The sequence below is a fragment of the Chlorocebus sabaeus genome, chromosome 13 (genome assembly GCF_047675955.1).
Source record: "Chlorocebus sabaeus isolate Y175 chromosome 13, mChlSab1.0.hap1, whole genome shotgun sequence".
Classification (NCBI taxonomy): Eukaryota; Metazoa; Chordata; class Mammalia; order Primates; family Cercopithecidae; genus Chlorocebus; species Chlorocebus sabaeus.
Genome location: NC_132916.1, coordinates 19,366,281 through 19,380,895, shown reverse-complemented (window position 1 = coordinate 19,380,895; position 14,615 = coordinate 19,366,281). Strand labels below are relative to the sequence as shown.

At 43.9% G+C, this 14,615-nt stretch overlaps 1 protein-coding gene across 2 annotated transcripts in view; it reads right to left on the bottom strand.

Annotated features, from left to right (window-relative positions):
* Window positions 1–11,536: 11,536 nt before the first annotated feature.
* ZBTB2 (zinc finger and BTB domain containing 2) overlaps window positions 11,537–14,615 on the bottom strand; it is a 29,556-nt gene continuing 26,477 nt past the window's right edge. For both annotated transcript variants that reach the window (XM_008007576.3, XM_008007577.3), the window contains exon 3: window positions 11,537–14,318. In XM_008007576.3, coding sequence (XP_008005767.1) covers window positions 12,947–14,318 — 1,372 coding nt within the window. In that variant the 3' untranslated portion in view covers window positions 11,537–12,946. The remainder of the gene's footprint in view (window positions 14,319–14,615) is intronic.

Here is a 14,615-nt window from a genome sequence, read left to right as displayed (position 1 = left end):
GTGGCCAGGTGCTCGCTGGCTATCACAGTTGAGATTCCATGAGTAGCTGCTTCATGACTGCTTTTTGTACTATCTGGATGTGCCCAGAGTTACTTCTGTACAAGCTCTGTATCTATGTCCGTTGAGAACATTATTTTAACAAGAGGAACACCAACAGTAGCATGAAATACAATACTGTTTTATAATTCTAAAGCTGCTGTTAATTTATGAAGTACATAATATAATGTAAACTGCAGAAGTCAGAGCAAGTGCCTACATTTTGTTATTTTTGGCATTACTACAGAGCCATGTACAATAGAAAGCAATGCAAGACTTGTAAACTCTCGCCACTTCTTGTAATATCAAATGTTCCCCCTCAGGTTATTTTGCTTATGGTACCCATGAGTTGCCTCTCTCTGTACATAGATAAATTGTTCCAATATTTTCCTTTGATGTTTGGAACTACAGATAGTCAAGGGCTGGAAATATTAGTTTTCAATATAAGCTTCCAGCTTAGCAATTACCTCTAGTCCAAGACAATATTTGATTCCTAGTTCTGTTTGGGGCAAATTTTCATTTATCTAAATAAAATGCAATCTAATTAAATGCCATGGATTTTCTTTCTGTAATTTCACTCTGACTCAGTTTTGATTGCTTTTATCTGTTGTGATACTCATCATACATTTAAGCTCTGCTTTGAACTACTTAGCACCCTTTGTTCATAGAGCATCGTGAGAGTTTGGAATGAATGTATCTAGGATAGGCGTGAATCCACAAAGATCTCTATTCATGATCAAAGGTCCTGGGCTCTTTTAATTAGAATCTCATTAATCTTCTAGCTGACCTCTGACTCCCCAGTATAAAGTTTTATGTCCAGTTTTTGGATAGTCACACAAACCTTCTCTGAAATGCCAACCACTAACCAGAACCAGAGTTAGAACCTCTTTCTCCAACTCTGTAAGAAAGGAAATGGATGTAGTTCAGGGATTCCCAGAGAGTAGTAGAGCTTGGAACCCGAACACAAAATCAGTGACACATAAATTCAAATCTACGTGACTATTTCTTTTTTTCTTTAACTTTTAAACATTTATTTTTATTTTTATTTCATATTTTGCAGAGATGGAGTCTGGCTCTGTCACCCAGGCTGGAATGCAGTGATGCCATCAGAGCTCAGTGTAACCTTGAAATCCTGGGCTCAAGGGATCCTCCCATCTCCTAAGTAGCTGGGACTACAGGCATGTGCCACCATGAGATGGGACCTTGTCATGTGCCCAGGCTGGTCTCACGCTCCTGACCTAAAACAATCCTCCTGTCTTGGCCCCTCAAACTGTATTCTATGTTTTTATTTTGAAATCCTAGTCAAGAATAGAGAATTATATACATACATGTTTAATAGAGATGGGGTTTTGGTATGTTGCTCAGGCTGGCCTCAAACTCCTGGACTCAAGTGATCCACCCACCTCAGCCTCCCAGAGTGCTTGGATTACAGGCATGCACCACCACACCTGGCCCTATTCTTTTTTAAAACAAAGTCATACAAATTGTATTAAAGTGCACCAAGGAGCCTTCAGAATGAGGACCCAAAAATGCAGGGGAAATTGTTCAGTTTAATGCATAGGTTCAACAAAGTATGGATGGACGTGGAGAAATATGATTGGACAAAAAGGATATGATCTAATGCTAACAGACTTGGTGGGGAAACCCAGCAAGGCCTGTCTGTCTAGATTCTTCCTGGTCTCTCTGAGCACGAGTTCCTTCCTTCTGGGCATGGGGCAGGACACTCTCTGGAATCAGAGACTTATGACTTCAGTCAAACAACATGACTGCTCATTTTTTTTTTTCTTTTCTTTTTTTTTTTTTTTTTTTTGAGACAGAGTCTCACTCCGTCACCCAGTTTGGAGTGCAGTAGTGCAACTGAGGCTCACTGCAACCTCCACCTCCCAGGTTCAAACAATTCTCATGCCTCAGCCTCCTGAGTAGCTGGGACTATAGGCGACCACTACTATGCCCAGCTAATTTTTGCATTTTTAGTAGAGACGGAGTTATGCCATGTTAGCCAAGCTAGTTTTGAACTCCTGGCGTCAACTGATCCACCCGCCACAGCCTCCCAAAGTGCTGGGATTAGAGGCATGAGCCACTGCACCTGGCCGTGACTATTCATTTCTAATGAGATTCTGGAAATGGATCTGCTGGTCACAGACGACCTGGTACAACTTTGATACACATGCAAGCTTCTCCTAACAGATTGCTTATTGTCTCCAACCTATATAATTGGAATTAGGAAAATAAGCTGAGCCCTTCATTTAATATGAGAAAGCTGAGACTGAAGTGATAACACAGGTTTGGCTAAGCTAACGAGGGTTTGAAGATAGCATGGCGGTGAAAATAATCATGATTTGTTTATTTGAGAAAGGGTCTCATTCTGTCACCCAGGTGGGACTGCAGTGATGTGATCATGGCTCACTGCAGCCTCCACCTCCTTGGCTCAAGCAATCCTCCCACCTCAGCCTCTACAACACCCACAGGCGTGCCCCACCATGCCCGGAAAATGTTTTATATTTTGTAAAGACAGGGTCTCCCTATGTTGCCTAGGCTAGTGGTCTCCAACTCGTAGAGTCAAGCCATCCTCCTGCCTTAGCCTCCCAAAGTGTTGGGATTACATGTGTGAGACATCTTTACTGTAGTATTACAGTTATGAGTGAGGTCATCTTGCAACTGTGCATATTCTTCTTCTATCACTTGTTGACATTAAAAGTTTTGTGTGTGTGTGTGTGTGTTTTTTTTTTTTTTTTTTTGAGATGGAGTCCCCCTTGTCTCCCAGGCTGGAGTGCAGTGGCACGATCTCAGCTCACTGCAAGCTCCGCCTCCCAGGTTCACACCATTCTCCTGCCTCAGCCTCCCGAGTAGCTGGGACTACAGGCACCCGCCACCGCGCCTGGCTAATTTTTTGTAGTTTTAGTAGAGTGGGGTTTCACCGTGTTAGCCAGGATGGTCTCGATCTCCTGATCTCGTGATCTGCCCGCCTCAGCCTCCCAAAATGCTGGGATTACAGGCGTGAGCCACCCCACCCTGTCGACATTAAAAGTTTTAACAGGAGAAGTGTAGTTTAACATGTAACCTTCAAGAGAGGCTTCACTAAGTGTAACCCCTATGTTTAGAGACCAGAGGTAGAGTAACAATTCCTAAATGATGAAATGAGGACCTAAGTGTAATGTGCCCACAAAAGAATATTGAATACTAAAGCCTAGTGCTAATTCTTAACCCTGTGCTTTCTTTTTCTATTTGTTTCAATAATCTCAAATAACTAGGTATAAGTAATGAACAAAGAGGCAATACTCTAAATAAGGCTAATTTTAAAACCACATTGTGCTTGATCCTACTTATCCCTGTGAGCCTCGGAGGCTTACCTAATTCCCAGAAAAGCAGATGGGATTGCCTCTAGTATTTGAAATCTGAACATAACTAGGGTCCTTCTTAAAGACTATAGAAAAGATACTGCAGAGATGGCCAGCGGGGCATTTCAAGATGTGAGATTTATCCTACAAAGTCATTGAAAGAATTTAGCAGGGAAAAGAGGCAATCCTCTTACCGTAGCGATCCTCAGTATTAGGCTAGTGAAACATCCCACTCTCCACCTCCGATGTGCTGCCACATGTCTAGTTACCACAATGGGTAGGGTGTTATGGTATGTAATGAGTTACGGCCACAGATGTTTGACATCCTGCAAGGCACAGAACAGCCCTGCATGAGACAGATGTTTCTCCCTAAAATGTCAGTGGCATCTAGCTTGCAGAGAATTGAGGCCTGGAGTTTGAGAAGAGGTTAACTTACACACTGTTAGAATAATCCAGGCAAGCTGGGTGTGGTGGAATGCACCTGTAGTCCCAGCTACGCAGGAGGCTGAGGTGGGAGGATCACTTGAGCCTAGGAGCTCAAGATCAGCCTAACCAACGTAGGGAGACCCCATCTCTAAAAAAAATAATAATAATACAATTAATAAAAGTTTTATAAAAGAGGATAATCCAGACAAGAACTGATAATGGCCTATATTAAAGTAGGAGCAGTTTGGCTGGAGATCCGTGGGTGAGATCAACAGCTGTTAGGAGGCACATTGACAGGGCGTGATACCTGATTATCTGCTGTGGGAACTGTGGGGTGAAGAATGAAGTTTCCGGATTGCCAGCCTGGATATGGAGGCACATACTGACACGAGCGTGGGGCAATTTGAGAAGCCTGAGAGATATCCAAGGGTCAGTGGAGTTGGCAGCTCAGTATACGGGTCTCACAAACAATTCGGGCCAGAGAGACAACAACAACTCTTTCGCCTTCTCTGTGTCCTTAGAAACACATAGAAGACAATCCACAAGATGCTTGCATCGTTTCTTAATATCTCATGTGCAAACTTCGGCTTGGTGACTGAGAAAGAGTTCACCTGCCCTGTCTCACCCATTCCTCATTTCAGAATGTGTAACTAAAGACTGTACGTCACAAGATTTTCCCATTGTGAAAGTGCTTTATAAACGAGGAAGCAAAATGTACCGTAAAGCATTAATATTGGTAACTGCAAGAGAAAGACAGATTTTGATAAAACTTTCCTCCAGAAGCAACTTAGTGACTGCTGATGACTGCTACTGTCTTCCTGAATATTTTGGTAGATTCAGAATAATGGGACTGATCTTCCTTAAAATTGCACAAGATGGCCGGGTGCGGTGGCTCACGCCAGTAATCCCAGCACTTTGGGAGGCTGAGGCGGGCGGATCACCTGAGATCAGGAGTTTGAGACCAGCCTGACCAACATGGAGAAACCCTGTCTCTACTAAAAGTATAAAATTAGACAGGCGTGGTGGCGCATGCCTGTAATCCCAGCTCCTGGGGAGGCTGAGGCAGGAGAATCGCTAGAACCCGGGAGGCAGAGGTTGCAGTGAGCCGAGATCGCAGTGAGCCGAGATCGCAGCGTTGCACTCCAGCCTGGGCAAGAAGAGCAAAAAACTGTCTCAAAAAAAAATTGCCCAATTCTACATTGTATTCAGACATGCTCTTATTTAGAAGCTAAAGTCCACTTTGTGTGTGAGGCACATTTCTTTCCTCTCCCTGTTGCCTTTGGGCATTTGTTGCCTGCTAGCACATTTCCAGAGGGAGGGAGGGACAAGTTGGGAGGAGGGACTGGAGTTGGGAGGGGGTCAAACCTGCATTCTCTTCCAGATCACTCCTGTCTCCCCAGGTTGTGTATGTTTCCGTTTCTTGGCTCTCTCTGGCTGGCTGCCTTCAGACCTTCGCTTGTGGGTATCGCTTATCTAATTGGAAAGAGAAAAAAATTCTTTAGTCCATTTTCATTTAAAAAAAAAAAAGACAGAAAAAAAATAGAAACGGCAAAACGCTAGGAAAAGTTTCTTACACAGTGTGATGGTAGCAGAAAGGGCCCTGGAATTGGGCAGCCTGAACTCTGTAATTACCACTAAGAAGCTGTGTGAAGGTCAGGCACCGTGGCTCAGCCTGTAATCCCAGCACTGTGCCAAGGTGGGAGATCACTTGAGCTCAGGAGTTCGAGGCCAGCCTAGGCAACATAGTGAGACCCTGTCTCTACAAAAAATGGAAAAAAAAAAAAAAAAAAAAAAAAAGCCGGGTGTGGTGGGGTGTACCTGCAGTCCCAGCCACTCTGGAGGCTGAGGCAGGAGGATCATTTGAGCCTAAGGGGGTCAAGGCTGCAGTGAACCCATGTTCACACGACTGCACAGAGCGAGACCCTGTCTGAAAAAAGTAAAGTTGTGTGATTTTGGCAAATTACCTAATATCATTTCATCTTTTCATCAGGATCCTTGTCTTTCTTATAATAAGGAAGAGCGTACAGGTGACCTCTTTAAAAATAATTTAGGGTATTTGTTACTTTCCACTACATTTTATTCTGTACTGACAGATTACGAAGGCATTGAGAATGAAGATAGGGAGGTTTAGAATAAATCCCAGAGCTTCCCACACACACACTTCTTCTAAGGGTCCACACACAGATCTGCACCTTGCCCACATCTCATTAAGGAGCGCCTTGCTACAAAAGAAGAATCATGCCACAGTCGGCACAAATCGCCTCATAGCCCTTCATGAGCTCCTCTGCTTATTAGAATTCTGAGAAGCAAGTAGAGCCAAGACAGGGGAGTTGCATCATAGTAGAAGCGATCTAGTCACATTGTGCTGTTCAAAGTATGGCTTCCGGCATCAGCACCACCCAGGAATCTGCTGGAAATTCTTGGCCCTACACCACACCCACTGAATGAGACATTGCAGGGGCAGGGCTGACTATCTGTTTCATCAAGCCCTCTGGGAGATTCTGTTGCACTGAAGTTTGAGGACCATTGTGGTAATATAAAGCTATAAAAAGGCTATAATAAGTGAATTTCCTTAATGACAGAATAAAGAGGTTAACAGGTAAAAACGTTTTTCCTTTCCCTTTTCCTCTGCCACCATTGCTTCTAGCTCATAGAAATGCTTGCATATTTGGGAAAATATTTTTTCCTTTTTAGTATAATTTGGACAAAACTAGATCTAAAGCCAAACACAGGAAAGTAGGCCAGATGAACAAGAAAAGCCATGCCTTGCACTTTTTGCCCAGAGCTTGCTTTTTTTTTGGCAAAATGAAAGGCTTGTCAATTGCACAAGGTAATTGCCTTTTTTCTTTTTATTTCTCTCTTTTTTTTTTTTTTGAAACAGGGTCTCACTCTGTTGCCCAGGCTGGAGTGCAGTGGTTCGATCATGGCTCACTGCAGCCTTGAGACCTCCCAGCCTCAAGCAATCCTCCCACCTCAGCCTCCTGAATAACTGGGACCACAGGCACGCACCACCACACACAGCTAATTGTGTTTCTTTTTTGTAGGGACAGGGTCTCACTATGTTGCCCAGGCTAGTCTCAAATTCCTGGGCTCAAGTGATCTGTCCACCTTGGCCTCCCAAAGTGCTAGGATAACAGACATGAGCCACCGCGCCTGGCCACGGGATCTGTTAATTTCCTAGTACTGCTCAAACCTTATATATTGGGTGTTAATAACATTGGGAAGTAATAGAAAGAGCATTGCTTTTCGAGTGAGTCACATGGGGAATTGAATCCTGGCTGTTTCTATTTGTCTGGGTAACCTCAGAAAAGTTATTTAGCCTCTCTGGGTCTCAGTTTTCTCATCTAAAAAAACAGGAGACATGTTTGACAGGACTCTTAGGAGTCAGTGAGGCCGGGTGTGTGCGGTGGCTCATGCCTGTAATCACAGCAATTTGGGAGGCTGAGGTGGGCAAATCACTTGAGGCCAGAAGTTTGAGACCAGCCTGGCCAACATGGCGAAACCCTACCTCTACTGAAAATACAAAAATTAGCCGGGCATTGCGGTACACGCCTGTAATCCTAGCTACCCCAGAGGCTGAGGCATGAGAATCGCTTAAAACCAGAAGGTGGAGGTTGCAGTGAGCTGAGATTGCACCACTGCACTCTAGTCTGGGCAACAAAGCAAGATTCTGCCTCAAAAAAAAAAAAAAAAAAAGGAGTAAATGAGAGCACATAGCAGGCATAGCAGGCAGGCACCCAATACGGTCTCTGCCTTCCCTCCCATTCAGCCTTTCAGTTGACAGTGCATTCTTCACAAGGATCCATCTTCCCAACAGCAAGGGAATTTCAGCAGGGTGGGTATTGCACATTTTCCAGAGAATAGCATAAGGTTGATTCATACATTGAATAACTTTTTTATGTTCAGAAATACTTTGATCTGCCTGAGAACAAAACCAAATAATATAATTTCATCCTGGTCCATTTTTTTTTCACACTAAAAATTGTCACAGCCTAGTTTTTATCTTATTTAGAGATCTGCTAATAGTTCAGTCAATATTCTTACTGTTATGTTAAAGGAGCTAGTTCTAGAAAAGGCAGATTAATTAATCTGTACCTTTAGATAATCAACTTTTTATTTGTTTAAAGACTTCTAACCTTAAATCTTGCTTTCCTGCAAATGCTGTAGAGCAATTCATTACTCTAGATCAAAATGGAGGAATAAAACGAAGGAAAAATCAATTTAAATATTTGGAGTGTTCTGAAATTTGCCATGAAGATGCAAATGTCAACTTGAGAACAAGTTGCATTCTATTACAATAAACTACACTCTACCTACAAATAATCTTTTTTTTTTAGACAGGGTCTCGCTCTGTCACCCAGGCGGGAGCACAGTGGCACAGTCTCAGCTCCCTGCAACCTCTGCCTCCTGGGTTCAAGCGATTCTCATGAATCAGCCTCCTGAGTAGCTGGGACTCCAGGTGCATGCCACCACATCTAGCTAATTTTTTTATTTTCAGTAGAGATGGAATTTCACCATGTTGGCCAGGCTGGTCTTGAACTCCTGACTTCAACTGATCTGCCAGCCTTGGCCTCCCAAAGTCTTGGCATTACAGGCATGAGCCACCATGCACAGCCTACAAATAATTTTGTCTTAGAATTCACTCCTAGTGAACAGTGAAAACAGGGCTTCCCCTTTCCCATCATAATCCCTAGCCAAATTGTAGGAGGAGGTACCCCATGTGTATCACCCTCTCCAACCATTTTTCCTTCTTAAGAGACTATATCTTTTTTTTTTTTTTGAGATGGAGTCTTGCTCTGTTGCCCAGGCTAGAGTGCAGTGGTGTGATCTCGGCTCACTGCAACCTCCACCTCCCAGGTTTAAGCAATTCTCCTGCCTCAGCCTCCTGAGTAGCTGGGATTACAGGTGCGCACCACCACGCATGGCTAATTTTTGTATTTTTAGTAGAGACGGGGTTTTACCGTGTTGGCCAGGCTAGGTCTTGAACTCCAAACCGCGTGATTCACCCACCCCAGCCTCCCAAAGTGCTGCGATTACAGGCGTGGGCCACTGTGCCCGGCCAGTTGCCTATATCTTCTTAAACATAGCAATGTTGTCTTTTGCCTGAAATGTGTGACTGAGACCTGAAATTTTGAACTGAAGGATTCATTTGGATGCTTCACGTCTTCCTTTTCTTGCAGGGTGAAATTTCAAAACCATCAATGGCTGGCACCTGTAACAAGGAGGAGGTTGAGGTCCACTTTACTCTTCATTCTTAAATCATTATCCAAAGCTACTTTTTATGGCAGTGCTTTCTTCCCACTAAAACCATATTTCCTATGGTAAAAACTCTACAGTACTTCATACAATCTATTTTTTAGCAACATCTGTTGAATGAGTGAGCCACTTTTGATTGTTTTCTTTATGAGAGGAAACGTAATAGCACCAGTGCTGTTAATAAGAGGTAGAACCAGAGGAAGGACAGCTCAGTTTAATTTTGCTTATGTCACCAAATGACATTTCCAAAGCTTGTTTAAATTAGTACCATCCAAAACTCAGAATAGGTTGCTAAATTTATCCCCCCTTGGGACTGGAATAGGCACTGGGCATTCCAGGGTGTGGTGGGTGGGCTTCAGTATCTACAGCCAGCTCTTAGGGAGGAACCTGGAGTTTTGCAGGACTGCCTTGGTGGAGGAGGTGGTCACAAGCTGTTTCCAGAAGACCCTGCATTCTACAGTTGATTAGTAGACGAACACAATGCTCGCCCTCCCGCTCCATCAACTTGTGGAGCTGAACTGGGGCTAGCTGGTATCTTACCCTCAGCCACCACTGTCCCTTGTGATCCCTGTGACTTTCTGGTCTCCAAGACCCTGCACTTTGGCTGCACCTCATGTCCTTTCATGGCTGCATGGGGGTGTCATGGAGGGCTGCAGAGGTACACCTTCATTTACCCTCTGACAGATATTCAGAAAAGTCAGCTTGGCACAAGGCTGTCATTTCAGAGATGTGTCTTTTATTTAAAAAGATGTAAGTCCGAGCGCAGCGGCTCATGCCTATAATCCCAGCACTTTGGGAGGCCGAGGCGGGTGGATCACGAGGTCAGGAGATCCAGACCATCCTGGCTAACACGGCGAAACCCCGTCTCTACTAAAAATACAAAAAATTGGCCAGGCGTGGTGGTGGGGGCCTGTAGTCCCAGCTACTGGAGAGGCTGAGGCAGGAGAATGGCGTGAACCCGGGAGGCGGAGCTTGCAGTGAGCTGAGATCGCGCCACTGCACTCCAGCCTGGGCGACAGAGCGAGACTCCGTCTCAAAGAAAAAAAAAAGAAAAAAATATGTAATGAGTGGAAACCATTATATGTGTGTATATCTATAATATATATTATAGATGTGTATATCTATAATATATATCTATAATGTCTATATTTTATATATATGTATATATTTTTTAGACAAACCCTCGCTCTGTCGCCCAGGCTGGAGTGCAGTGGCATGATCTCGGCTCACTGCAACTTCTGCCTCCTCGGTTCAAGCGGTTCTCTTGCTTCAGCCTACCAAGTAGCTGGGACTACAGGCCCGCACCACCATGGCCGACTAGTTTTTTGTATTTTTAGTAGAGGTGGGGGTTTCACCGTGTTACCCAGGATGGTCTCGATCTCCTGACCTCATGATCTGCCCACCTCAGCCTCCCAAAGTGCTGGGATTACAGAAGTGAACCACCGTGCCTGGCCACCACTTAATATTTAATAATCAAAGTTTATATTGCTATTCAAATTTGTGTCATCTTTAGGTAAACATCTCCTGGCCTCCCTTTTTTTCCCCTGTAAAAGAAAATTGGGGTGGCCGGGCACAGTGCTTCACACCTGTAACCCTCACACCTGTAACTTTGGGAGGCTGAGGTGGGCAGATCACCTGAGGTTAGGAGTTCAAGACTAGCCTGGCCAACATGGTGAAACCCTGTCTCTACTAAAAATACAAAAATTAGCTGGGCATGGTGGTGCACGCCGGTAATTCCAGCTACTCAGGAGGCTTAAGTACAAGAATCACTTGAATCTTGGGAGGCAGACGTTCCAGTGAGCCAAGATTGTGCCACTGCACTCCAGACTGGGTGACAGAGCAAAACTGTCCCAAATTAAAATAAAATAAAAAATAAAATAAAATAAAACAGATAAAAAAATAAAATAATAAAATAAAATAAAATAGATAAAATAAAAAGTTAGGGCAAGATGATCACAGCATCTTCGCAGAGTTCACTCATTTGATTCTCACAATCTTATGACACAAAGCAGTTATCAACATCTTCATCTTACAAGTGTGGAAAATGCTACTGAGGTTAGAGCAATTGCCCAAAGTTCTGCAGAAAACGACTCCTTGCCAGGCACGGTGGCTCACGCCTGTAATCCCAGCACTTTGGGAGGCTGAGGCGGGTAGATCAACTGAGGTCAGAAGTTCGAGACTAGCCTGACCAACACAGTGAAACCCTGTCTCTACTAAAAAATACAAAAATTAGCCGGGCATGGTTGCAGGCGCCTGTAATCCCAGCTACTTGGGGGGCTGAGGCAGGAGAATCTCTCCAATTCAGGAGGTGGAGGTTACAGTGAGCTGAGATCACGCCATTGCACTCCAGCCTGGGCAACAGAGCAAGACTCCATCTCAAAGAAAAAGAAAGAAACAAAACGACTCCTCAAGCACTGCTACACTACACATTCCCTTCCTGTATCTCTTCGGGTAGCCAAAGACGCAGAGATGACATCATATGCTCGTTTAATTAAACGTTTATTCAATGAAAGGATGTATAAAAACTTACAAATTTGAGAACTCAACTATACATGAAATAGGATGATGGGATATTCAGTTTTTAACATGTACATATAGTATATCTATTAGCTATTCTCCCCTTCCCCTTCAGTCCTTACTTCTGGCTCCTGTTTTGTCCTGTGAGGCCCTTCTTTTATTGGCCTAAGGGAAGATTAATGAACAATTTTTACTGCTTTTGGGTCAATGGAGAAAATTTCAGGCATTAAAAAAGAAAGAAAGAAAGAAAGAAACCACCAAAAACCTGGAGAATAAATACCAAAATCAAGTTTTTTCCCAAACAGCAATTAGATTTTTTGTCCTGATTTCTCTTTGCCATTTATTTTTGATGCTTCAATTAATGTTGCCAGTAAACCATCAGCATTGACTTTTTCAGTCATTAAAGTTACTACATCTTCTGGTCACAAATTCCCCTGTAAGATGAATATTCCTATATCCTTTTCCCTGCAGTATACACACTGACTTAAAAGTTAGTGTAAAACAAATTATCACTGGCAGCTGCTAGAAAATGGCATGTCATGTTCTGTTCCGAAAGACAATTTATAGACTAGTACATTCAAATTTGATTCTTAAAACACATTTGCCAGAAACTCAAATACAGCATCTTGTTGTGGCTCAGCTTGGAAAGAAGCCAGCAATGAGATAAGGATGTGCATTAATTCACCTGTTTATAGCAAGTACCCACACATTTTTCTCTTATAAACACACAAACTCACAGCTTGTCATGTTGTACCCAAAAATTAAGATTGCCATCACATTATTACTTTTTCTGCTTTGTGTTGTGTTAAAGTAGATTTCTTAACTGATGATTTTTCTTAAGTGGACATAATCTCAAAGGATGCATTCTGAAGTAAGACACCTGGAGGATGAATACTAAGAACATTTTCTTGGGTTTAAAGTTTCCCCACACCTTCTAGATTTTGCATAGTACAGAGCCCAGCTGTATCTCTAAGAAGCACACTGTATTTTCTGACATTGTTTTTCTGAGAAGACTTTTTACCCAGGGAAAGTCATAATTTTAGCTTACCAATTGGATTCCAGTTGTTTTATTTAATACCCTTCATTAGTTCCAAGTATGCTTTTAAATAATCTAAAACCTCTCAAAATTTGAGTTTATAAGTATAATGACCATTATCTTTCCAATATCCCCTGAATGAAAGTCGATACATTCCAGGTTTATAATGCACAAAGCCTTTACAGAGGTGGGGCTGGGATGTGGGGAAAAAGGGAAGAGGAGAAGGGAACAAGGACCTGTTTGTATCATGCCATGGAGAACTACAGTTCTGAATTCAGGGAAGGGAGGGAAGATAGTCTTTGTAAAAATGAGAGTTTTTTAAAAAGGTAAGTGACATTCAGTCTAGTAAGACGGTTTCCTGTTCCTTTTTGATGGAAGCTAACACTGGGTGGTCAGGCTCCGTTACTTCCGAGTCCCCACTGCCCAGGAGAATGGATCGCCCTTCGTCTAGGGCAAAAACGTCTGAGTTCTGGTTTTGGCATGAATGTTTAACAACCTCATTGGGAGTGGAGAATGTTTTGTCACACAAGTTGCATTTGTAGGGTTTGTTTGTTTGCACCAGCATGTTGTCCATCTGACTCCCTTCCTCAAATGTGCAGAGTTCCAGAGTCTGTTTGTCCACCATGGTGTAAGTGTCGATGCTCTGGTTGAGGCACACGTGGCGGGCAGCCTGGTTGGCCCTGCAAAAGCTTTTGTCGCAAGTGCTGCACTTGAAAGGCTTCCCGGTGTGTATGTACATGTGTTCCCTCCAGTGGCTTTTCTGGATAAATTTGCGTCCACATATTGTGCACTCGTACTTCCGCCTCTTCACCTCCCTCTCCTGGTCGGCCTGCTCCAGGTTGTCAATGTCAGCAATGTCTGAGGGGGGTGGGGTTTCTGACTGCTGCTGCCCATCGATGATGGGAGAATCAGAGATGTGCTGCAGCTCACTGTCACTTATCATCCCGGCTTCAGGCACTTCCATGGCATCTTTCCCGAGGTCAGCTGCATTGCTACAGAGAGTCAGGGGGACGCGGCTTTCTCCCTGGTGGCCGGATGTGAAAGGTACTCCTGTGTGGATCTGGAGGTGTTCACGTAAGCTGCTCCGGAGAGTGAAGCGCCGGCCACACAGGTGGCAGGCATAGTACTTTGGAAAGCTCCCATTCCTCTTCATGATGCTCGGCTTGACGTGGGCTATTGTGAGGGGCGCAGGCTGCTCATCAGAGGAAGATGCTTCCAGATTGGTCTCCTCCCCGGGAGGAGGGGGAGGAACAGGAGTGGAAACAAGTTCTGGAGACAGCGAAGTCTGCAGGGGGTCTGAGGGAGTCATATTTGTCCGATTCACCTGGGCCAGATTTGAAGTCAGCTGGGAGAGCTGTGAGGTCTCAGGGACCTGCTCCTGGCTTATCCTGGAGGTCTGTGGCCGTGGATCTCGCCCGAGTTTTTCAGGTGCTGAAGCAATCTTGGTGGCTTGTCTCAACTGATGATCTGCAATCTGAATGCCATACAATGAAGAAGCCAGCGGGAAAACTTGGTCAGGGTGAGAAAAGGCTCCCTGGCTGGCGAGGCTGGCTTCCTGGATGAGCGGGTAAGCGTGCAGAAACTTGATGCCCTGTTCTAATCGAACCGGGTCGATGAGCTGAGGCGCCATCTTCCCAGTGTACATCAAGTGTAAGAGATAGCTGAAGATGTCAGGCTGTATATCAGTTGGTTTCAAGCGGACACACTCACTGAAAGAAACAAGTAAAAAAATCTGTGAGTAAATGCCAGTCCAGGTGTTAACATAAAGCCTGAAGAAAAAAATGAACGCTTAAAAACAAAGGAAACAAGAACACTTCCTATCCTTGATTGTTAGTAAGTTTCATGAAAATGGGATGAAATAATCAAGAGACAAAGTTCATGTTAAAGAAATGTGACATCTTAATTCACAGACTCTTAGAGCAGTTTTTCTCCTAGTAAGCTAAATTAATTTTTTTTTTTTTTTTTTTTGAGACGGAGTCTCGCTCTGTCACCCAGGCTGGAGTGCA